The sequence below is a fragment of the Eleutherodactylus coqui genome, chromosome 12 (genome assembly GCF_035609145.1).
Source record: "Eleutherodactylus coqui strain aEleCoq1 chromosome 12, aEleCoq1.hap1, whole genome shotgun sequence".
In the NCBI taxonomy this organism is placed as follows: domain Eukaryota; kingdom Metazoa; phylum Chordata; class Amphibia; order Anura; family Eleutherodactylidae; genus Eleutherodactylus; species Eleutherodactylus coqui.
In genome coordinates this window covers 43,477,741-43,504,016 of record NC_089848.1, presented here as the reverse complement: position 1 = coordinate 43,504,016, position 26,276 = coordinate 43,477,741, and the positions used below count along the sequence as shown (strand labels likewise).

The 26,276-nt window shown below is 43.7% G+C and overlaps 1 protein-coding gene across 1 annotated transcript in view; it reads right to left on the bottom strand.

The window, feature by feature from the left end:
- Positions 1–2,000: 2,000 nt before the first annotated feature.
- Positions 2,001–26,276, bottom strand: part of GASK1A (golgi associated kinase 1A) — a 41,584-nt gene continuing 17,308 nt past the window's right edge. The window contains exons 3-5 of the mRNA XM_066584836.1: positions 8,463–8,585; positions 7,580–7,683; positions 2,001–2,815 (exon numbers count right to left, since the gene is read on the bottom strand). Coding sequence (XP_066440933.1) covers positions 2,611–2,815; positions 7,580–7,683; positions 8,463–8,585 — 432 coding nt within the window. The 3' untranslated portion in view covers positions 2,001–2,610. The remainder of the gene's footprint in view (positions 2,816–7,579; positions 7,684–8,462; positions 8,586–26,276) is intronic.

Here is a 26,276-nt window from a genome sequence, read left to right as displayed (position 1 = left end):
AGCCACTGCCTCATTGGCTAGTGTGTGGAGGTGTGGAAGACACTGAGCGATTCCCTGATGTGCTGCCCGGGATTACTCCGCCTGGGATTTACCGGTGCTACCACTAAGTACCGGGTGAGAAGAAGAATCGTTGTTTGTCGTGTCCTGGCACAAGAAGGGTGAGTGTGTACCGGTAGAGAGTTGAAGAGAGAGAAAGTGAGTTGCCGAGAGCGGAATCACACGGATAACTCGTCTGTAGATTGTCTGGATTGCCCCGTTTATCCTTCTTGTCACACCACCTTCTCTTGCTGTATCTATGCCAATCTACTGTTGGACTGTTTTCCAAGTTACAGTAAACAGACATTACCAACCATTCCCAGTTTGTCCAGAAAGTTTATTCCTGTGTGTGGACTATTTTATTCCATCATCAAGATTCACCGCAGAGGACGGAATGGTGGCGTCACGAGTGACAAGAAGACTACAGGTAACCTCCGGGTACTGTTCCCTGTGACCTCACCCAGAAGTAACCTGGACGGGTCCCATGCTAACGCCAGGGGAGGAGATGGTAGCGCCACTGTGACCAGGCCCTTATCTATGCCGCCATCTCCTTGGCTGTGGGCCCGTTCCTTGGATGCTGCACTGACTTATACGGGTTATGCATTTAATGGGGCAGTTGCTTGGACTGCCACAACTTCTGACCCCTGACATAGAATAAATACCTCAACTTCTGGTGGCTCACACTAGCCGTCTTTTTGTTTCTCTTCATTCTAGTTCCTCCCTGCTACGTATCATGGGTGATTTGATGAATAGGTTGACAACTGGGTGTTTTTGTGCATCCAGTGCCAAAGGGGCGTATCCCCACTCCAGTAAGCATGGTTAGTGTCAGACCAGTTTTTCTTCCAGGACATTGAGATATTTGCAAGACATTGCACAGTTATTCCAGAGAAACTGGTTTGACTATTTTATTAAAGGGGTCCCTTGAATCATGTTTATGCAAAAAGTCTTGAAACACTGTTGTTTTAAAGTATAATGCTGTGTTTTCAGCAAAAAAAAATACTGTGTTCATCATATTCCCCCCCCCCCCCCCCCCTATTTTGCAGGGGGTGTGCTCTGTACACAATCTGCCTCCTCCCCCCTCTTTCAGCTGACAGTGTAGCCCCTTCTTACATCCTCTTCTCTACTATACCGCCATGTTACTGCAGCCACTCTGCTCCTTCCTGACAAGCAGGGCAGAAAGCTATTTATTTTGGCTGCTCTGCAAGGAACAAAGGATCACTATGCAGAGACCCGGCTGTGGGGAGGGTGACTGAACATTTCTCTCCACCAGCTCTCAGCTCTTTAGCAGGACCCACTGCTATACACCAGGTGGCGCTATACTATGTAAATGTAATAATTCTTCACAGGATCATTTTTAAGAGCATGGAAATGGTAAGTATTGTTCATTTTTCACCCTTTAACAACAAATAAAGAATATGTCCATCAATGGTCAGCTTAGAAAGTATAGAGCAAACTCGGAAGCTGAGCCCACGCCATATTCTGTAGCTGCATATTACAATATAACATTATTAATCTCCCACAGTAAACGTTGTAAGACAAAAATTATACAATGCCAGAATTGCATTTTTGGTCACTCCTCTCCCAAAAATAAGTGAATAAAAGTGATTAGAGATGAGCGAGCATACTCGCTAAGGGCAAATACTCGACAGAGTATTGAACTTGGTGAGTATCTGCCCGCTTGTGAGAAAAGATTTGGGTACCGACGGGGGGCGGGGAGCGGCGGGGGAGAGCGGAGGGAGGGGGGGGATCTTTCATATGGAACCCCGGGAGAGAAAGGCTGGGCACACCGTAAAACGCAGTGTGACTCTAGCCTTATATGGGGCGCACTCAGACACTGGACCTAGGGCAGCACCATCTGTAAATACAACCCTGCAAACAGCATCAGTTTTTGCTTTTTGCATTTCATATCAAAGCACTTAGGAAACTTCCCTTTTTTTTTCTTTCGCTAATAGAATGAGACAATAAAAAAGAAAAACTTCACTTTATTTATACTACAAAGATTTATACATTTAAATACACTTTGATCCTCCTAAACAGTAAAATCAAAGAAGTGGTTGCAAATGAATTGCATGATTGTATCTATTAAAAATGTCCACAAATGCCATCTGACACATTTACAAACATAAAACAACATTATTTGTTAAAGGGCCACTCTGGTGAAAATACATTTTCCATCCCTGCCCTCCTCACCTGATGGCCTGTCACACTCCTCTAAGCTCCTGCCTTGCACCGCCCCCTGTCCGCAGCTAGCAATGGGTGGGGAATAAGGGATGGAGCTTAGCTCCGCCCCCTCCCATTGCAAACAGCCGGAGAGGAGGAGAGAGTCGGAGAGTCAGCGAGGGGGAGGGAAGGGGCAAGATAGCTCAGATGAAAGCGTATATCGGCCGGCCGTGAAAACGGCGGCTGATATACGCTCCTGTGAATAAGCCCTTACAGATAGGATTGAGAAAGTGTTTCTGGACTTGGTGTTGTTTAGAGTTTAGAGTTCCTTTTTTTGACCTCTTCTCATGTTTTTTATCAGCTTTTTTGAGGTTGGCATTTCCTATCTTCCAGTTCTTGGCGGTGAGCAGGTAGTTATAGGTGAGAAGTTAGCGGTAAACTGTATTTTTCTATGTACTTCAAAAGTATCTGTCCTCTCTGATCAATGGTTTCCACTAATTTCTTTACTCCCTGGAAGCCTCCTTGGCTGTCCCAGAATACCTGGTCAGTCTCCAGTGAGCGTAATAGCATGTTCTGCAGACATCCGGAGCGCAGCACCTGCACCGCTGATTCAGGGAACCTAAGAGAGTGGGATAAGAACATCTCAGTCATTGTGTGGCAAAGAAGTCATTAGTAAGTCATTTACTAGTCGTATGCTTCATGCATTCACTGGACTTCAATATAGAACTATCTTCATAAGTGATGTCTTCAATGTGTCAATATATGAAATTCGTACATGAACCATTATTACAATGTACAAGTAACTGAACATCATCCATCTGACTTCTTTCTTACAGGTCCTGACAAACTTCTACACCCATTATAATTTTTTTTTTTTGCATTTCTTCTCCCCCCCCCCACTAAGGGCTCATGTACACGACATATTGGTATTATATGGAGCCGCAGTAGGGCTGCTATAGAGTTGCAAGACCCCCCTTCTGTTTCTCTATGTGTCTGTTTTTGTACTGAGGCATCCAGTATTTTTTCTCAAAGGATTCTATAAAAAATTGTCATGTTTCATCAAACTTCGAAATGAACATGGTATTTTCCACTAGAAACATATCAACTAGGGGAAAAAATTTCTGTACATATGGAGTCTGATGGAGACTGTAGAGCAGAGCACATAGGCTGTGCAGCTCCAGTACAGTATCCATGCAATGCAGTACAGACTCAGCTGTGTGTATGAGCCCTAACTCTGAGCAATGCAATAGGTGGAATACTATTAGCAATACACTCTTTGAAGAAAAACCCCAAGCCCCTAGAAGAAGTTGTTGTTTTACTGCAAAACTCAGCATCCAGTTATATCTCAGGCAGATATACAAACGATTAGAGTTATGGTGTGATTAGATAAACGGTCTTGCTACCTGAGGTCCCAAAAGTGGTTCCCCCCTTGGCCTATAAAAGGCTCCTTGTGTGTAGTGACCTCTTCTTCTGCTTGTGTAGAGCTTGTTGACCACTAGACGCCCCTACGATCCAATCGAAGAGATGTCACCCAGTTAACAGAGTCTGAGAGGGGCTCAATCTTGGGATGTGAGAAGCTGGATGGTCATATTGACGAACTGCCCATCACCTGGGCCATTCTGACTAGACTGTTAGGAGGCGTTGGGACCAGTGGATGTGTGAGGCCACATAAGGTGACCGGGCTCAGGATGCCCTGAACAGGCAACTAGTGGAGAAGATTGTTTGATCATCCAACAAACACGATCAGCTCCAACTGTTTAATTGTCTGCCATCCAGAGACAGGTAACACCATATTTACAGGCCTCTATGTCTGTCGGAACCATTTCGGCGCGCTTGGCTGAAGGACATTTGGTCTCATGGGGCCCATTTTGTGTACTGCCTTTGACAACCACCCACTGTTTGCAGTGGAGTCATAAACGATGAAACTGGACTGCTGTGGGTTGGAACCAGGTAGTTTTCAGTGATGAATCCAGGACTACTTTGGGTACTGATGACGGCCATGCTCATGTCAGGAGACCTAGGGGTGAGTGCCTCAATACTGCCTTTGTGGTGGAGCAGCACATTGCCCCCACTGCTGGTGTGATGGTCTGGGGGGCCATCGCATATGACTGTCACCCCTAGTAGTGGTACGAGGGACAACAACAGTTCAGTGATATGTTTAGGACATCCTGCAGCCACATGTGTTCCTCTCAAAGAGGCTTCAAAGAGACATTTTCCAGCAGGATAATGCTCGTCCGCACACACAAAGGGGTCACAGGCATGTCTCCACAACATTGTCACACTTCTTTGGCCACCCGGTCACCAGATTTATCTCTAATAGAACATGTATGGGACCATCTGGGACACCAACTTCGACAGCCTACGAGTTTGCACGATCTAGAGGCTCAGTTACAGCAAATGTGGAGTGATATATCACAAGATACCATTCAGAACCTGCATGCCTTCATGCCTGCCCGCATCACATCTTGTATCCAAGCTACAGGCGGCCCCACAGGATACTAGAGCCTCCATGCCCCCTTTATCACATGTTGTATCCAAGCTAGAGGCAGTACAACAGGGTACTATAGCCTACATGCCCACTTGTTTCACATCTTGTATCCAAGCTAAAGGTGGTACAACAGGGTACTAAAGCCTCCATGAAACCCCTTCCCTGTATCACATCTTGTATCCAAGTTAGAGCTGTCCCATAACAGTACTAGAGCCTCCATATCTGCCTGTATCACATCTTTTATCCAATCTAGAGGTGGTATAATAGGGTACTACAGCCTCCATGCCCTCCCGTATCACATCTTGTATCCAAGCTAGAGGTGGTACAACAGGGTACTAGAGCCTCCATGCCCACTCGTATCACATCTTGCATACAAGCTAGAGGTGGTGCAACACAATACTAGAGCCTCCATGCCCGCATCCCATCTTTTATCCAAGTTAGAGGCGGTACAACAGGGTACTAGAGCCTCCACACCCGCCCGTATCACATTTCATATCCAAGCTCGAGGCGGTACAACAGGGTACTAGAGCCTCCATGCCCACCCGTATCACATCTTGTATCCAACCTAGAGGCTGTATAACAGGGTTCTAGAGCCTCCCTTCAAGGGGTCAGTTTTGCACAATAAATTTTCCCTTTGCTCTGATATTGTAATCACTTACTTATATTAACATTACAATTGCACAGAGAAAGTTTCTTTCCACTCGGACAGCTTCTAGGGGAGGGATTTTTATTGACAATGAGTGTATAAATGTAGCTTTGGAATGTGCTAGAAATATACCTGAAAGATATGTGAACATAAAAAGATGTTACAAGCTTCCTGAAAATGCTGATTTAGTTGGAACCAAATCCATTGCATTGCTTGCACATATGGCATAATATGGATATTTCAGGTGCTGTTGTATGCTCCATACTTCTAAAGGAGCATTCATATCACATTTATGGTTTTCGGCCCTGTTTACATCATGGTGTAGCAGTTCAGGCACTAGCATGGAGCAGCCACAGGTCTGAAGAGTAGTCTGGGAAGAGCCAGAAGTCAGCAATGGGAGGTCTTGGTTTGCAGTACAGATGGATGAGGCAGGTAACGCAGTCAGAAGGGAAGCCAGGGGTCAGCAACAGGTGGTCTTGGTTTGCAGTGTAGAGGGATGAAGTGGGTAACGTAGTCAGAAGGGAAGCCAGAAGTCAGTATAGGGAGGTCTTGTAGTAATAGAAGAGGAGCAGGCAGAAATGGAGCTTGACCAATGCTGTGGAGCAGACTAATCATGAAAGGAAGGAGTGTCAGCACCAGGCTTTTATAGGAAGTCCTAATCAGGAACAGGTGGATTTAGAACAGGGGCTAGATAGTAGGAGCTGGAAACAATGTCAATGTATGCAGGGGAACTGTCCAAGACTGGATGGCTCAGTAGGGAGGGCCACCAACTAGAGCACAGGAGGTTGTGGGTTCCATCTGAATTCCTGAAAATGGGATTTAGATGGAAACCCTTTGTTTGATTGTATTGCTGAGACAGAGGAGGGTGAACCTAGCCTCTCTGCTGTTGAGGCAAACTATTAGAAGGCGCCCCCCACCACTTATGCATTTCCCGTGGGACCCACCCACATACATCTACCTATACACGCAAGTGTGTTTTACATATTACCCAAAACTTTCCACAACAACCACAGGTGCATCCTCATATGGAGAACAATAGGTCTCCTCTTTAACAGGCTTTTGTTTTGTTTCAGACACTGTGTGCCGGGAAGAATAATGTGGTGGAAATGACTGAAAACTGATGGTACCCTGCTGAGACTGTTCATTTCCGTCCCAGCAATACAAGTGAATGGTTCTGTTCAGGGACTCAGATTGAACCCTTGGATGGAAACCATAAATGTGCTGTGAATGCCCCAAAGGGAACATGGCAGGATATGTGTCTTCAGATTTACATGGATTCTGACAAAGAAAAGTCCCTACACAGAGATATATTCGTGCCCCACAGAAAGTAGTCTGCGGATGCCATATTACAGATCCCTGCAACTTGGAGGTTGCATGGAGCAGTAATACATTTGTGTGCATCGGGCCTTATACTTTTCTTCTGTTAAGGGCTCCTTTACAGAGGCGTATGGGTTTTTGCTCGCGACTTGCCACAATGTATTTGCACCATGAACGAGGCACTTTTGAACACGTATCGTGCATTTTACTGTACTTTTTTGCAAGCGCAGGGCATGTTTACATGGGCGTGGGACACACTACCATCCTGACCTAAAAGGCTATTTAGCCTAATAAGGTCCAGATGTGTTCTCTTCCCCATGGTTCTGCATTGTATTTTGCGCATCACATTGCGTATTGCGCGTGCATTTGTGTATCCCCCAAAGACTTCTATGGGGCCCTTTGATGTGCACAAAAAAGAGCAAGTCCTAGTTTTTGCGCAAAAAAAGGAAATCAGAACGAACCATTGAAATCAATGTCTTCTATTCTCTGCGTGCGCAAAAATGTGAGCAAATACGGCAGTGTGAAGTTTTCATTATTCTACTCCACGAATATCTCCCCCTCACTAGTATGGCTCTCAGTGGTACCAAAGACAATTGTAAATGTATATTTAACCTCTTCCCTTCATATGACGTAAGGGTCATTATTATTTTTTTTCTAACTGCATGATCCAACACCTTCTTTATGTCTTGTTGAAGAATGGCGTCCAGATGGCTCTTTTTTTTTTTTTTGCATAATAGAAGTCAATTGCAGCATCATACAACCAGATAGGCACACTACTGCATCCTGTTTTTAAATGCACCTTGTTTCTAATCTTGAAAAAATACCAGTACCTTTCAACAGGATGCAAAACCATGAGCAAAGCCTGTGTACCCCAAAAGTCAGAGATAAAGAATAACTGCATGTGCACAGTAGAAACTTCACTGCCATCTTACCCATCGATTCCTTGCAAGAGCCTAAAGTTCAGATTGTCATCAGGGTGATTGGGCCTTCCAGCATTGTCAATGTAAACTAAGTGAGAAAGGTCACTATGACGCACCTAAAGAGAAACATTATATATTAAACATTGAGTAGCACTGTTAGGTCAGGTTCATATCTGCGCTGGAACCTCCGGAGGTTCCATCTCAGGTTCACACAAAATACCAGAAGTAATAGCGTAGAATGCAGCACTTTTTTTCCCGGTAAAATGCCGGACAGCTCAGCCAAAACCGAATGGACCCCATTATAGTCAATGGCGTCCACCTGGCGCTGGTCGGTTCCGTCATAAGACTGATACGTTTGGGGTATACTCCTTTCCTCCTCCCTAAATGGAGCAGGAAAATGGAACCTCCGCCAGAGATGTGAAACCACCCTTAGTGGACTAATTTATGTATAGAGCTTTTATTTGGTTACATAGGTTGAAACTAGGTGCAGCTCCATCAAGTTCAATTTTTTTCCCAAATTGTTGGTTTTATATGAGCAATATGGTTATTTTACATTGTATGACAGTACACTATACAGTATATGAGTGGGAGGTGCCAATGGAAGGTACATTCACAAACCTAAAGTGGTTCTCCCACTTCTAGCTATTTTCAGACAGCACTGTACATTGCAAAGTGGCCCAGGTTGATACTGCAGACTGAGTACCATTCAGTTCAATAGGATTCAGCCTGCAGTACCAACCTGGGCCACTGAGCAATGTATCATGCTGTCTGAAAACAGCTAGAAGTGGGAGAACCCCTTTAATGCTGGCACACAAATCTATACCAAAAGGCAATGCATTGCTGGAAATTATCAGAGCAGCTATAGTATTAAATAGTATGAGTTATTAAATCTTACCAGAATATGTACTAAAATAAGTTCATTCTGGTTGCGGCATTTGTCATGTAGCAGCTCCTCCACACAAGACTCTGTTGGCTCAGGGTTAAATCCACAACAGTATCTGTCTAGTCGATCCTGAACCTGAATGAGAAACAGGGAAAGGAAGTGGTAAGTAGAGAAGTTAATCTAAGTAATCCTTCAGGGGACCTTTATAGTCCAGGCAGCTCTTCAAGGTGGTCAGGTCATTGATTGAGTACATCTACTTATTAGATATGAGCCTCATGTGGCACAGAGTGTTAGGGCAGCAGAAGTGCAGTCTTAAGCTCTCGCTCACGACCTGAAGGTTGTAGGTTCTATGTCTACAAGTATCCAGAAAGTCAACGATGTGTAAAAAACTGACTGTATCTACTCCAATCATGCAGCCATTGGACGTCCTCTGATGTTTAGTCATTATAGATCATTTTTATCTTCTCGCAAATTTTTGATGTGGCTGACATCTGACATCTTTTCATTTAAGCCCTTAGAGAACAGCCTATTAAGTGATTTTCATCATCACATTACAAAGGCCGTAACTCGTAGGCCCATTTACACAGAGCTAAAAAGCGATCGTTTGAGCGATAATCGTTGCGTCTTAACACGCGGCCATCATGCACTTTTCGTGCACTGCTAGCTAATCGTTAAATTGAAGCCAGCCTAAAAATCGTTGTGCGGTCTTATCAGGACTGCATGCTGAGTTTTCCGCAGGTAGTGCTGATAGCACTGTTTCCCATCTGAGAACAAAGGAACTCAAAGCAGATAAGAGCCCTCGGGCTATTAACTGCATTCAGCTAAAGGCTTCATTTGCACGCTAATAAGTTATTAAGTAGCTGAGTAGCTACTTAATAGTTTATGCAACATGATCACTCAAAGCTGTCACTCAAACGGTCGTTTGAGTGATTTTTGAGCGAGCATCGCTCCGTGTAAATGGGCCTGTAGTCTTGTGAGGGGTTGTTTTTAGTGGGACGAGTTGTATTTTTTAATGGCCGCTCTCTGGGTAAATTCCGCCATTGTTTTTGGGGTTTTGTTGTTACAGCGTTCACCATTCAGTAAATATATCATGATAACTTTTGATTCTAAGAACCAGAACATTTTTATTTTTCCAGCAGCGGTTCTCTGTAATGGCCTGTTTTTTAATTGGAGAGTTGTAGTTTTAATTGGCACTAGTTTGTGGTACATATGACTTTTGGTTTGCTTTTTATAACTTTTTTTGGGAGGCAAACAAAAGAAAAATAACGATTCTGGCATTAATTTTTCAAACTTTTTTTATGGCGTTCGCCATGTGAGATAAATAACAAAATATTTTTGTTGTCTAGGTCGTGAACATGGTAATCCCTATTATGTGGGGGGGGGGTAAATTTTTGGGGGGTGTATTCTATTCATTTAAAAAGGTTTTTTTTTGTGGGTTAAAAATGTGTATGTTTTTTAAAATGGATTTTTTTTCTTTGAATTAAACTTCATTGAATTTTTTAATGTTAATTTTTTAGTCCCTGAAGGGGATCTAAAGATGCGATTGTTCGATTGCTGAAATAGTACATGGTATTACTTATGTAGTGCATTCTACTAAGCCTATGGCAGCAGCCTATTAAATTCTTTAGAAGGCGGGGCCTAATAAACTGAGTTAGTCCGGTTTCACACGGCCGAAAAAAATCATGCGAGATTTATGCGTTACAAGACACACAAATCTTGCACAAATATGAACTCCATTCTTTAAAATGGGGTCATACACATGGGATGCGTGGCTGTTTTCACGTGAAAAGACCTTGCATCCGGGGGTTTCCACTGGATTGTAAGGGCGATATTGGGCCGTGATTCACGATATGATATTACCCTTGCTCGTGTGAAACCGACCTTACATGACAAACATGGAGGCCTTTGTCAAGCTTACGGCCGCCATAGTAACCCATTGGTACTTTGCAATCGCATAATGGTGTCCCGACAGGTGACAGAAGCAGTCCCCTTCCCCTGTAATCTGCTTACATGATACAGTTGCTATTAATTCTGGGATATAAAGAGTTAAACTGCCAGAAACAGAGGTTTCCCCTCTCCTGGCAGTTAGAGCAGGAGCCTGGCTGTCAGTGGTCAGCTAAGCCAAAGCCTTAAAAAGATGTATGTGCAGGTTTAAAGCCCATTAGTGAGGTCAGTAAAAAGGCATTTAGTGGTCTCTGTCACGGATAGAGAGAGGGAACCCGAAGCAATCCTGCATTGTTCGCCTGTTTGCCACGGATAAACTAATCTCGTCGCCGCTACTAATTGTCATGGCAGAGCCTCGATCAATCACTCTAGCGGGGTTGTAAGCACAGAGTTGTTAGAATTTAGGCTGATTTGTATCCAACTTCCCCAGGCTTCTGCCCGCATGTGAAACGAAAACTTAAATCACCACCTGATCCGGTCTAACGGCTCCCGCACTCTACAATACCCACGCACACTCACTAAAACCACCAGCTTGTATATCACTGGTAAGCTGGAACCCCAATTTATGAATTATGAGCACAATCTCTGAAGGTATAGTTCGTTTTAAAACGGACAAGGCTTGACTAATAAATTGCAGATTTATTCTAAAAAAAAGACTAGCAGTACTAAATATCTATATGAATACAAAAATATACAGAAAAGGATGTTACAATGGAGGTAAAGTTTACAGGCATACACAGCAGACAGTATTTTAAAATAAACTAGGAGAAAATAAGGAAATGTATCAGACTTGGAATACTCGGCCCAAAGTTCTGTTTGTGCAGAGTCACTAAAGCAAACAGGAACAGCCTTCCCCCGAGGCGTATCTCTGAAGTCTGACAATCCATCTTTCTGAACCCCTGGTTCTTAAAGGTTTTCTTATTAATCTGCCTCGGAGTCCAAAATGGTCTATGGGAAATAACAGAGGTGTTGATCCTTGCTGGCAGGGGGTAATTATTATCCCCCTGTCCCTAGCTAATTTTATTGCCATCATGATCAAAAGACTTCCTGAAGCCCATTGCATATCAGAGGCCTCTCAGATATGAGGGAGGAAGGGGAGATTAAAACATTAAGTTAATTTTCCCAGTATGATGAGCGGCAAGTTGCTATGAATAGTTAGGGAACACTTTATCCATATCTTTATACCACAGTCTCTAATGCGTTAACAGTACTTTCAGTAATTGGCTCATCTCTAGTTTCACTTATACACTGCAATGTAAAATCTGGCAGATTTCTCACTTACTGCAGTGCTAGATATTAGCTGCAGCCACTATGTCTTCATTTTACCGCTGCGGAATATCCTTCCATTTTGCATCTACTTTGTACTGTAGTTTTGCTCATTTGGCGCGCTCAGGCGCAGCAGCTGTTACGGAATTACAAATTCTTTCAATTTCTTAACACAGTCAAGCTGTGACTAATCCTCAGCTAGAGAGATTTGGATGCTGAGTATGGAGAAGGGATTTAATGATGTTTTCTGCTTGAGCGATGATATAATACATCCAAAAATCTGAATTAAATGCCCAGTAGATGTTCATACAAGGGTGCAGCTATAGAGGGGCCTGAGTAGCAGCCGCACCCAATTCATGGGGCCGAAGACCCCTGTCCCATGACAAACATGCCTTTGGAAGACTCTAGTACAGTAAGGCCTGTGTCACATTGTATTTCTGCATGCAATACGCAGTGAATAGAACCTATTGTTTGTGCAAAAAAATGCGATGTGTTTTACTGCTCCATTAAAAAAATGGGTGATGCATTCCGAGGAACACGAAAAGATAGGACATGCCGCGATGTGGAGAGAGAAATCGTTGCTCATGTATATGGACTGCATTTAAAAGAATGGATTTCATATTCGCGCGAGTTTTATGCCTCTTGCAACGCACCAAAATCATGTGACATTCTCAGCTGTGTGAAAGCAGCCTCAATGAATGGGAGCATGGTTGCATTTTTTTTTTAGCACTCAAAAACGATGAATGAGAATGAAGTCATTGAAATCAATAGGTTCTCTTCTCTGTGTATTGCACGCTCGTGTGAGTCCGGCCTCAGGGGCGTATTTGCAGTCTGTGTGCTGTTTATGTATTTCACAGAGAGCCAACTAGGCTATTTTCACAGGCGTTGTGTCATACAGACCTGGGGTCCATGTGACTAAAACCACAACATGTCCTATTCTGTTCCTTATCACAGACCAGAATCGATATATTTCCACTTCCCATAGGTATCAGACAGTCCGCGGGCCATCCGATACGAGTTATGCCTCAAGCACACCTTGCATATGCCTGTGTGAATGGGCCCTAAATGACACATAATGGTCAGGGCCCGGCATAAAGGTCTTGTATTGGGGCCCAGGAGCTTCAAGTTATATTATTGTGCTCAGACCCACTGACTATTGCAACATCCTATGTAAATATATGCTATTCCTCGTACACGCACGCTTGTGTGCACGCTTAAGCTTAAGTATGCAGGATATGTATTAGTCATGAAAAACATAATATCCTTCCAAAATGCTCCATTCATCCATCTCTGCATGTAAAGATCCTGTTTTACTCTTCTCCCACTCTGAACATCTGCAAAATACATTTCAGCCTCCTACAGTAAACCCTCTATCCACCAACAGTTCGTGGAGTTGGAAGAAGCTGCATGAACATCTCCAGCCCACAGAATATAAACCTATGAATCCTAATCATGCACACGGGTGCTGACGAGACATTTTGGGGTCAATCCCATAACCTGAAAAAGGAAATGGTGATGCTTTACTTTTTGACCTGGCATGAATACTGACGTCACTACTGCGGGCAAAAGTTGGCTGCTGTTACATGTTGTGGATGAAATGACATTGAACTGAGAATTTGAACAAAATGCAGCAGTAGACCCCTACATCGGAGACGGAGGAACAGTGTGGGATTCTAAGGGAAGGCATATTAGGGTCGTTTCACATCTCCGTTCGGAGGTTTCATCGCAGATCCGGAAAAAAAAGCGCGTCATGGAGGACGCTGAGTGGAAACCGAAGGACCCCATTATAGTCAGTGAGGTCCGTTCTGCACTGTCCAGTTCGATCATTACACAGACCCATTTGGCAAGGGGTTCTCCCTTTCCTGTTCTCGGAAGGGAGCAGGAAACGAGAACCCCCAACGCAGATGTGAAAGCTGTCTTAGGCCGGCTTCATACGGACGAGACGAATTCTGCATGCAGGATCCTGCAGCCGATATTTTTAAACAAATACATTGCATTGATTGCAGTGGGCACCTTGTTCAGTTCCGCAGTTGTATGGAGTACAAGCAGCTGCATTATAGCTCTGCCACACGTAAATCTTCTTGTTCAGTGGCACATACGCACGCCTGCAATCCCAGGTCGCTTTGTTCCTACCAGTCAAGCCCTTGAAAGCAGGTAGTTTAGTTTGTGTTATTAATCTTAAGAATTAATGTCAAATAAAACTGCACCTTCAGAACATCCATAAAGTGAAAACTGAAGCTTAGCCACAGGTAAAGCTCCATCACACCTGCATTAGGGTCAGTTCAGGGGTTCCATCTCTATGATCCATTTTTGGAGGAGAGAAATTGAAATAAAACTAAAAAAAAAACAGATCCATTTTTTCCCCATTGATTTCAATGGTTCTGTTTTTTTGGACGTGAGAATAGCGCAGTCTGCAGCGTTATTCTTCCATACAAAAAAACGGAAAGTTGACAGAATAGAAGCTGATGGAAGCCTTTCCATTTGCTTTCTGTTTTTTGAAACACCATTGAAATCAATAGGGAAAAAAGGATCTGCTTTTTTCTGTTTTATATCAGTTTCTCTCCTCCAAAAACTTAGCAGAGAGACAGAAACCCTGAACTGATCCTAACGCAGGTGTGAAAGCCCTAAACCGACCCTAACGCAGGTGTGAAAGCGGCCTTATCCATTTGTATTCCCTGTGCAAGACCAAGAAGCTTGCCCGCAGCAGAATTTGCTTTGGAAATTTCACAGCATTAAGGGCTCCTTCACACTGGTGAGGGCGATATCGAGCCGTGAATCATGGCCCAATATCGCCCTCACCATATGCTATGGGTTTTCTGCCGCGTAAAACCTGCAGTGGATATGACCCATGTGAAGGCTGCCTTAATGTGGATTCACACAAGTGCATGTGTATTTGTGCGTGCATTTGCGCTGCCTTTTTGAGTAATGGCTGCTGCGTATTTGTGCGCTCAACTGCATTTTTCATTGTACTTTTTGTGCAAGCAAATCATGTGCATTTGCACACCCAAAAACTACGCAACAATACACTCAGACATTGAAATGGCTAATTAGTTTCATAACTTCAATAGAGCATGCTGTGTATTTTTTTGCACAACCAAAATGCTCATGCCAAATACACGCATGTGAATGAACTCATTGAAATCAATGGTTTCTAATCTCTGCAGATTATGTGCTGTAGGAGTGCAGTGTACAGAATGGCCTGCAGAGGGTGATAGACCTCTAATCTCTGCGGATTACGTGCTGTAGGAGTGCAGTGTACAGAATGGCCTGCAGAGGGTGATAGACCTCTAATCTCTGCGGATTACGTGCTGTAGGAGTGCAGTGTACAGAATGGCCTGCAGAGGGTGATAAAAATTCATTGAATGGCTGAGCGCTGCCTCTGATTGGCTAGGCGCTGTGACCAATCACGGGCAGCGCTCAGCTGTCATTTAATGAATGGCTGAGCACTGCCTCTGATTGGCTGAGTGCTCAGCAAATCAGACCAGCACTTTCAAGAGGCAGCAATTTTTAAATCCCCGGCCAGCCGAAAGTGTTTCACAGAAGCGCCAGCAGCCAGGGAGAAGAAGCGCTGGAGCCCCAACAGCGGCGGAGAGGTGATGTATATATTTTTTTACAGCAGCTAGTGATGATTTTCAGAAAAGGGCTTATATTTCAAGCCTTTCCCCGAAAATCACTGCAGGGGTTGCCTGCATCTCATTACTTACAATGGGGACAGCAGCAGTAGCTGCCAATGGGATGGCATCGCGGTCCTTTGCCACAGCTGTCACAGCTATGCGGACCTCATTGCAGAATGTTCCACAGGACCCCAGCTGAAAGCACTGTAGTGAAGCTGACAATTTTCCCATGCTTGGATGGAACTTCTAGTGTATTGCAGTAAGACCACTGGATGGCGCTGTTCTATAATGCTTTAGAAGCTAAGCTAATACAGTAGATCACAATTTACTGTAAATATAGTAATTTTATAGATGTGTTGCAGATTCATCGCTAGATACTGTGGCGAATAAACAGATCTGTTTTTTTGCTGCTGTTCAGCTCAGATATATTCCAAACCAGCTGGATATATATAAACTGCCATGACTGTAATAAGCCTCCATTGTATTGTATGACCTGCCTGCACAGCTGGCTCCCAGTGGCTGGATATACCGGCCAGGATTGGTTAGTTACTGGTGTGAATTGTCTTCTAATATCTAATATATTCTTCTTGCAGCTGTAATTCCTGGAAGTCCACGGAACGAACGTGTTGATAGAAATGCATCACACTTTCCTGAAACGTGACCAAGTCTGACTGCAGAACGGAGAACAATAATAAGAAAACGAACCTAGTACTCATCTCTAAGGCCAGATTCACATGGACGTTTTGCGCATGCAATACGCATTGAATAGAAGAACATATTGATTTTAACGGGTTCGTTCACATGCGCGTATTTTTCCTGCGGATTTTGGTTGTGAAAAAAATAAAACGCAGCATGCTCTATTTTCCTGCACATTTACACACCAAAGGTTCCCATAGAAGTCAATTGAGGGTGCACAAATACGTGCATAATACTCTAAGAGATGCGTAAAACACTGCGTAATTGTGCAGGAAAAAGAGCACATCTTAAGCCGATTCTCCCATCATACAACACGGGTGGTGGCTGTTTCTTACAGCTAACACTCGGCGGCAACAGCTCCGATAAGCCGTGCGGCTGATCAAAACTGTCAGCCCTTTAAATGCAACTGTCAATTCTAACAGCAGCACTTAAATCCCCCAAATGATGTTCGGGGGTCCCGTACGACCCCCGCGATGAGATCGCAGGGAGCCGTGCGGGTGTCATAGCAGCCAAAGCCTTCTGAAAAACCCCAGATTTGTCTTGGCAGAATATCTATCAAGCCATCCCTGTGGGGTGGCTTGACAGGCTTCTTGTCAGATCGCAGTATGATGTAATGCTACGGCATTACATCATACTGCAGGAGCGATCAAAGCATCGCATGTTGTGGTCCCCCAGGGGTACTAAAAAAAAAAGTAAAAATAAGATGAATAATGTTTTACTAATTATAAAAAAAAAAGTAATAAAAGTTTAAATCTGCCCCCTTTTGCCATATCTATAATTAAATTTAAATCATAAAACAAAAATACATATTTGGTATCACTGCGTCCATAAAATTCCAATCTATCAAAGTAATGTATTATTTACCCCGCGTGATAAATGTGATCAGGAAAAAAAAAAAGAATGCAATAAATGCACTGTTTGGTCACCCTGTCTGCAAGGAAAAATGCAATAAAAAGCGATCAAAAAGTCGTATGTATTCCAAAATGGTACCAACGCAAACTACAGGATGTTCCACTAAAATTGAGCCCTTGCACAACTATGTCGCCGAAAAATAAAAAAGTCATTGCGCGCAGAAGATGGTGGCAGAAAATAATTTTAAAAAATTATACGTCTTTGAAAAAAAAGAAAAGTAGTACAGCAAATAAAAAAACTAATAAGTTTGGTATCGTATTAATCATACTGACCCGTAGAATAAAGTTATCATGTCATTTTTGTTGCAGTTTTTGCGCTGTGGAAACACGATGCACCGAAAGATGTTGGAATGTCGTTTTTCTTTTTTTATTCCCTCCACTTAGAATTTTGTAAAAGTTTTTCAGTACATTATATGATACATTAAATAGCAAAAATACAACTCGTCCCGCAAAAAACAAGCCCTCATACAGCGCCGGCGATCGATAAATAAAGGAGTTACGTCTTTATAAAAAGGGAAGGAAAAAACGAAAATGGGTAAAAAAAAGGGCGGCGTCATTAAGGCTGGCTCTACACGGGCGGGAAAATCGTGCGATTTTCTCCTGCTGCGATAGTCAGTAAAAAAGCTGAATATATAACCAATGATGTACAATGGTTTCCTTCTCATCCGCCATGTTTTCACTGATGCGATGTTGAGGAGATAAAAACATCGTGGCTTGCTCTATCTTCCTGCGATCTGCGATTTTTTTTTTTGTCTCCCATGTATTGCTATAGAGGCTTCTTTTTATCGCATCGCAACGCTACAAACGCACGTTGTGATGCGATGTTAACTATACAAAGTCCCATTGACTTAACTGATAAAAAATAGTGCGAACTTGTCACACGATTTAACCGCGGGCGGCAGCGATGCGAGATTATTCTCCAAATAAAGCATCGTTGGGGCTCACAGATCGCAGTGAATAAAGATGCGATTTTGCTGCGATTTTCTTGCGGCAAAATCGCGATGGCCCTTGTGGAGTCAGCTTCAGGGGTTAAAGCCGTTCACACGGGGCGCTGCTACGTGAATGTTAAAAAACACGCTGAAGCGATGGCAAGCAACGATCGGCAGAAATCCTCGGAATGGCGATAAAATGCCTAATTACACCGAGCGGTCTTCTTTTCCCAGCGCTGTATGTACGGTAACTCCGCCCCCTCTCTTTTTTCTTATGGAAGCTTACTACATAACAATGTGAAAGATAGGTTAAGACCTATGTTTTAACGCGGCGTATAAAATTTACGCGGAAAAAAGTTAGTCTTAATGAAGCCATTGAAATCCAATGCCTCACATGGTCGCTTTTTAGGTGCGTTTTTCTAATTCACTGAAATACCTGCATAAATACAGTTGTGTGAATAAGCCCTTAGGGCTCCTTCACGCATGCGTATTTATCTTTGCGCAAGCCTTAGCACAACATTTTTGCGCTGTCTTTATCGCACACGTATCGGTGTATTTTACTGTACTTTTTGCGGACACAGGGTATGTGCATTTGCATGCGGCAGACGAACACCACGATTTAAATGGCTATTTAGCCTGATGAGTCCCAGATATGCTCTTTTTTTCACAGAATTGCGCAGCGTACCTGCACATCTGTGCGCACCTTGTGTGTGCAATTCATATTTGCGCACCTCCCACAGACCTCTATGGGGATCCTTGGTGCGTAAATCGCTCAGAAATGAAACAGGTCCTTTTTTTGCACGGGCAAAATTGGGAAATGGGTTCTATTCTCTACATATAGTGTGCGTAAATGTTACGTGTGCAAAACTTGTGCAAATACGCCCGTGTGAAGGCACCCTTACTGTAGAAGCGGCGGTTTATTTTTTAATTAAAACAATAGATTTCTGTGTATTACACTGACTATTCGGATGTCGCCTGCATGTACGTCTCGCGCGGAGGACACAGCGGAACTGCGCTTAATTGAATGTAGAAAACGAGTCCCTCTGCCTTTCTAGGAAATGTGACCCGCGAGGAGCTCTAAGAATGGATCTTTGACAGCGTTGGCTGCAGCTCACCCCTCAGGAAATAAATGTGGCGTAGCCGGACAGAGGGATACGTGCTTCACCGCTCCGCTTCGTATTTAGAGAGCGGTTGAGAAGCAAATAGAGTCTGCTGGTTTAGGCCGTCTGCCATGGCTGAGCGCGGCCGGCGCACACAGACTGTGTGTTCAGCGAGAAGCTCGGCGGTGTTTACATTGCTAAATGTTACAGCTTCATCGTAAAATATCCGTTAGCCATCCTGTGTGCGAGGAGAGGAGGGCAGATAGCGGATGCGGACAGTTACACGTAAATATGCCATAGTATGCGGTTAGCTTATATATAATACGCAAAATCTGTCTGTGTCGCATACAAATCCACAGTTCTGGGCTGATTTGAGTGAAATTTTGCATGAGCGTTCTTCAGCAAATACTGGCGTAATTAAAAATCGAAAACTCTTCAACTTCCCTTGTAATTTTTGTTGCCCATAGCAACCAATCACAGCTCAGCTTTCATTTCTTATACTGCTGAGATAAAATGAAAGCTGCACTGTGAATGGTTGCTATTTCTTATACTGCTGAGGCAAAATGAAAGCCGCGCTGTGATTGGTTGCTATTTCTAATACTTCTGAGGTAAAATGATACCTGCGCTGTGATTGGTTTCTATTTCTAATACTTCTGAGGTAAAATGAAAGCTGTGCTGTGATTGGTCGCTATGTCTTATATTGCAGAGGTAAAATGAAAGCTGTGCTGTGATTGGTTGCTATTTCTTATACCGCTGAGGTAAAGTGAAAGCTGCACTGTGATTGGTTATTATTTCTTATACTGCTGAGGTAAAATGATAGCTGTGCTGTGATTGGTTGCTATTTCTTATACCGCTGAGGTAAAGTGAAAGCTGCGCTGTGATTGGTTATTATGTCTTATACTGCTGAGTTAAAATGAAAGCTGCACTGTGATTGGTTGCTATGGGCAACACAGATTTCCTTTTGGACAGCTTCCATAAGAGAGTGGTGCTCGGCTCATTCTTGTGGCCACTTTGTATATTCCAGGACTGCAAGTTATAAAAAATTTTTTGAAAGTTCAATCTTTAATAACCAATCCGTGCACGTTTAGCGGCGTGCAGCCCACGTGTATATCACCATATAATTAAGTCTGGCTGCTTTCACCCTGCACATGTTTTGTGCGTTGCGAGATGCACAAAATTTGCACAAATATGAACTCCATGAGTCTTACACATGAGCGATTTCCCCCCCCCCCCCCACACACATCGCGCCACAATGTAACGTGGGAAAAAGGTCTCGGCGCGTCCTATCTTGGGCATGACCCCGCATCTTTCATTGTTTTCAATGGGCCTGGCAGCAGCATCACATCGCTAGTTGCACGCAGGTGTGATGCGATGCGAGGTTTCCCCATTGAAGACAATGCAAGAAAGTACGCAATCCACCGCTGAGATCCATCACTTCGCTACTTCCCTGAAGTGATACAAGGCGGTTTTGATATAAAAACACCTCACACCCGCGGCAAAATCACATCGGGCCATGATTGACAGCCCAATATCGCACTCGCCATGTGAAATTAGCCCTATTCACCAGTGATTTTTTTTCCCTTGCAGTGATGCCAACACGCATGAGACACACACCCGAAGATCGCTACTTCATAGAAACAACGCAAGGCAAATTTGAGTGGAAGATGCCTCGAGATCCATGTGAAAAACACCTGTTGTCCAGCGTGATATACGGCCAGTTTCTCGGCCCAATATCATGCTCGCCCGTGTGAAACTGGCCTTTAGGCTGGGTCACACGGGACGGAATTTCAGCAGAATTCTCGCGGAATGGCCACATCGAAAAAACACGAGAATTCCACAGGAAAATCTACGGCCTTTAGAGAGCCCGCTGCGGAAAAGAGAAAACAATTGGCATGCTTCAGACTTGAATTCCGCGCTGTATGTCTGTTTTCGTGCGGCTTGGCCGCCGCGTATGGATGGGACTTTTGCTAAATGTTGTCCACTTTGCTGGCTAATCCTGGGATTAGGAGCCGCAGGAGGAATTCCACCCTGTGTGAACTCAGCCTTAGAGCTCCATTCAGGGTTATCATCTCATTGCTCAGTTTTTGGAGGAGAGAAACTGATATAAACAAAAAAAAGGATAATTTTTTCCCCATTGATTTCAATAGAGCTTCAAAATAATGGAAAGACTTCAATTTGTTTCCATTCTGTCAGTTTTCCATTATTTTTAGATGGAAAATTAATGCTGCAGACTGCGCTATTTTTCCATTTTTAAAAAACGGAAACCTGGGCACAGATGCAACCGCAGCCCCTATAGTTACACCAGTGGATGGATGTATAATTTTAGTATACAGTATATATACGCATATAGCATGGTGTATGGACACACTGAAAATAGAGACTTCCCACAGGGAGGGGGGGGAGGGGGCACATTTATTTAAAAAAAAGGTGCAGACAGCGCTCTTGAGTCGTGCATTTATCTCGCATCTGTCTGCCATGTCTTATGTGCTCTCCTCACAGCTGGCAGCTTTTACTGACAATTTATCACAAGTGGTCATCACAGTTATAAAATATATGCATCACTTTCTTCTAAAACACAAGATCCAGCATAACAGTAATGTCATAGGGTTTTGCAGCACCATAAGGTAGTGCCGTCTGCTGTGTAGATCTGTGCTGGAGTTTTGGAAAAACTTGCATTTTATTAGTAGCACCCAGACACAGAAGTAGTCCTACATATTCATGAGCTTCAGACTAGCCACACCCACCCGCCAGCCAATGACTGGCAGCTCTCTCACTCTATGCATAGTAATAAGCAAACAGCAGTCAATCATTGGCTGGAGGATAGAGTGGGACTAGCCTGCAGATCATGAATATCTAGGACTACCTTTAGTAGTCTTCTATGCATGTGCTACTACTGATAAAATGCAAGTTTCTTCCAAACTACTGCACAGATCCAGATAAGCAGACATATCACTGTAATCAATGTGACAGTCACTACCTTGTGCTGTTCTCAAGTCGTGGCTAAATCTCGTGCTTTCTCGCCCATTCACACAGCCAGGTGCGGCATATGTATGCCGAAGCCCGGAATTCCATCAGCCGGGGGAGGGGAGAAAGTTTAGCATCTATTTGCTGGTTGGTTGCGGCAATAGAAGCTCCCATAGAAGCCTATGGCAGCTGGCGGCAAATGGAGGGGAGGGAGGAGGAGGGAGTTTAACAGGGTTGGGAGCTGCCGGCTTATTCAGCCAAGAGATAGGGCGAGACCTATCTTTTTCAGATGCATTTAAAAGCAGTCAGCCAGAATCGGCATCGTATGTGCTGGTTTTTTTCCGGCCGGACGATTTTACGCACTGGAAAATCCCCATCTGAATGAATGCACTGGAATCCAAGGCTTCAGACGGCCGCGGCTTTCGGACGACGTTTTATCTTCCATAAAATGCTCGTGTGAATAAAGCCTAAAGGGATGTTCCCATCTTGGCTTTTCATGGCCGAGAAGGAAAAACGCAGAACCCCTCCTCTTCCGACCGCCTGTCGGAAACCGCCAAGCACTTCAGCCCAATGCTGTTTGTGTAGCTCTTATTGAAGCGAATGAGAGCTATGGAAACAGCGTAGCACAGCACTCTATATACTGTTTCCGTAATTCCCATTCGTTCAATGGGAGCTACACAAACAGCAGCAGGCTGAGGCGTTCAGCTGTTTTCGTAGTTACCGGCTGGGTGGCCAGTAACTATAGCAGCAGATTCCCATCTTGGCTATGAAAAGCCAAAAAAACAGCCATTTCTCCCTAGCTTCCTAAATATTCGCACACTCTGCCAAACATACGTGTGTTTTCAATGGGAAGAGGGCAATAATCTGCTACCAGACACTTCTGGCAGTGACTTATCTCCCAGGGCAACAAAGGATTGGACATGTTGAAATCTGATATGCCTGATCCTTCTTGTCTCCTAACATCTGCTGTTGTAGGATAGTTCCGACAACACATACACATTACATCAGTGTTTCCCAACCTTTTTAGCCTTGGGGTACTCCATGGAAATTTTTTTTACCGCCGGGCAGCCCTACTAAAAACGGGGTGTGGTTAAGGGGCGTGACTTGGGGCGCATGACACATGTAGTGGCTGATGGTCGTAATTGCAGGTGCAGCTCCCATTGATTTCAATGAGAGCTGTCTCTGCAATTATGAGCACCGCTAGCTACACTGGGATCGGAGCAGAAGTGCCACACTGACCCTAGTTTATCCTGGCGGGTACTCCAGTGCAGCGATTCCCAACCGGGGTGCCAAAATTAGTGGGTTTGGTCATCTGTCATCCAAACGTTATTGCAAAAAAACATGCTTTATAAATTGGCCCCAGGATGTTCATAAACTGTGCAGCCCCTGACATCTTCAGTCATTTCTATGCTATAACTAATGCCTGGAGTGTCTTGAAGATCCATAAACCGCTAACTGAAAAGTGTAATACATTCTGCGGTGGTGAAGGCGGCCAGAATAATATTACTGGAAAAGTATCAGCGTATTCTGACTGTTATTACCGGTATTGTATTTGCTAATTATTTTATCATTACATGAATTATGAAAGAACCTGCAAATCTGGACTTTTGCTTTAGCTGTATCCAGTCTAGACAATCCTCTGTAAGCTAAACAGCTTGGACTCTAGACCTGTGTTCCCCAACTCCAGTCCTCAGGGACCCCCAGCAGGTCATGTTTTCAGGATTTCCTCAGTGTTGCACAGGTGATGTAATTATTGTTGGTGCCTCAGACATTGCCACAGGTGTTCTTACCATAGGATATTCTGAAAACATGACCTGTTAGGGGTCCCTGAGGACCGGAGTTGGGAAACACTGCACTAGACTGTTACATCTTACCTACACTGGTACTTTGTATTCAAACCTCCCAATAAAAAAGGAGATGCGTGCCACTGATGTTGCAACTCAAAGCCATTTACTTGCCAAGTTGCAATATTAGATGCAGCCCATGGACAAGCATGGCGCGCCCTAAAAAATAAGAAAACACAGATCCTATCTAGTCTCGGACAAATTCTATAAAGTAGTCTGAGAGGTGACTGGGGAGGACACTCTATGACCTTTCCTTTCCTTAAACATATACACGGCTGATGGTGTTCATAGTGGAGTGGGGCTCTTTTCAGGTTTCTTCCATTGGGAGCCTTGTTACACCCTTGATATTACTTTAAAAACTCTTTTTTCCAATTAAAAAGTATTTCCCCATAGTCTGTAGGCTCTTGCAAGCAGGGTCCTCACCTCTATTGTTGAAATTATATGTTTCATTTTGTCTATGTTCCCTCTGACTTGTAAATTGCTGTGGAATGTGTTGGCACTATATAAATAAAGATTGTTATTATTAAAGGAGTTGTCCAATTGTAAACTATTGAAGGCCTAGTGTTAAGGAAATCTACCATTACTAAATCATCAAGTGTCCGCCTCCCAGGACCCCATGTGATCAGCTGTTTGCCAGGCCGGTGCACTCATAGACTGAGCTAATTTCTGCAGGAAGTAGGCAGCTCCATTCTCTCTGCAGTGGCCAGATTTGGTACTGCAAGCCATTCACTTTGATGGAAACTTTGTATGTAATACCCAGCCTCGCCACTGCAATGGGAATGGAGCTGTCTGCTTCCTGCAGAAATCAGCTCAGTGCACAAACTTTGACCTGGGAAAAGCTGGTTGGCAGGGGCGCAGGCACTCGCTGATCTATTATAAATGACCTATCCTGCAAATAGGCCATCAAAAGTTTACAATTGGAAAACCCCTCTCAGTAGAAGTGAACATTTTTGTGCTAGAATCAGAGCCATTTGCCCATTAACATTCTCATGCAGATGTCTCTTAAAGCTAAGAGTAGCATTGAGTAAGAATGATGACTAAAATCTGGGGTAAAGCTTTGAACGTGAAGAGGAGAAAGTTAGAATGTTATATTTTAAAGTCAGCCAAAACAGTAATGTGGTCGCTCCTCTGGGGATTGTAACTTCAAAAGAAACATAATCTCTACCTCAACTCTGAAGACATTCATAGGAATCATCTAGAGGGAAACGTTCAGATAAATGATTACCATGTGCTCAGCGTTTGTATGTCAGATGTCAGAATACTTATCCAGCACTTTCCGGAGCAGTTCCATGAATGAACCATTTGGGAGCCATATAGCTTATAAAAGGGTTTACGAAGGCTTGGAAAACAGGACGTATGATCTAATATGTAGACGTGTGCATGTGTCATTATAGTGAAAGCCACTAAATGCTCACAAGCACTGCTGAAACCAGTAATGAGCTTTTTCGTTTAGGCCTACTTGCAAGAAGCAGAAACCCTGTGTTAACTGTCAACATGTACTAGACTAATGTAGTTGTGTTCTGGAAAAGACACAACTGTTATTGACATGCTAGCTACAGTATGTATAGCTAGCTACAGTATGTATAGCTAGCTACAGTATGTATATGCAACTAAGGTTGGTCAAGGTGATTCAGAAAACGGGTAGTGACGTAGTGGTCATAGAGACCATATGCAACAAAGGTTGGTCAAGGTGATTCAGGAAATGGGTAGTGACGTAGTAATCATAGAGACCATATGCAACAGAGGTTGGTCAAGGCGATTCAGAAAACGGGTAGTGACGTAGTGGTCATAGAGACCATATGCAACAGAGGTTGGTCAAGGCGATTCAGAAAATGGGTAGTGACGTAGTGGTCATAGAGACCATATGCAACTAAGGTTGGTCAAGGTGGTTCAGGAAATGGGTAGTGACGTAGTAATCATAGAGACCACATGCAACTAAGGTTGGTCAAGGTGATTCAGAAAACAGGTAGTGACATAGTGGTCATAAAGACCATATGCAACAGAGGTTGGTCAAGGTGATTCTGGAAATGGGAAGAGGTATAGTGGTCAAAAGCAATTAGAACAAGGGCAGAACTCCAGAGGTATAAACTCAAATGAAAAAACAAATCTACAAAATTGAGGTGAATCACCTGGTGTGACAGGTCTACCCAGGAAAGACAGGCAATAACATCTAAAGACCAAGATGACTCAACATATCAATCAACCAAGTAGGCCAAATGAACCTCTCGCCAGTCAGGACATCCAACAGGGTAGAGCGTCAATGAGACATCAAAAATAAAACTCAGTCACGTGTAGAAAAACCAAAAGGAGAAAATAAGTAACGATGCTCCAAGGGTTAGAGGAACCACATTTTGGGCAAAAATGACTTTTTAGTGTGAAAATAAAAACAAATCTGTACGTAGAAATCTACATTGGTAGCAACTTCTAGAAGCAAAAAAGGTCTTCTTCAAGTTAGTACTTAGGTAAGCAATTGGAGATGAGTGAGCATACTCGTTAAGACGATTTAATCGAGAGAGCATCGCCTTTTTCGAGTACCTGCTGGCTCGTCTGTGAAGATT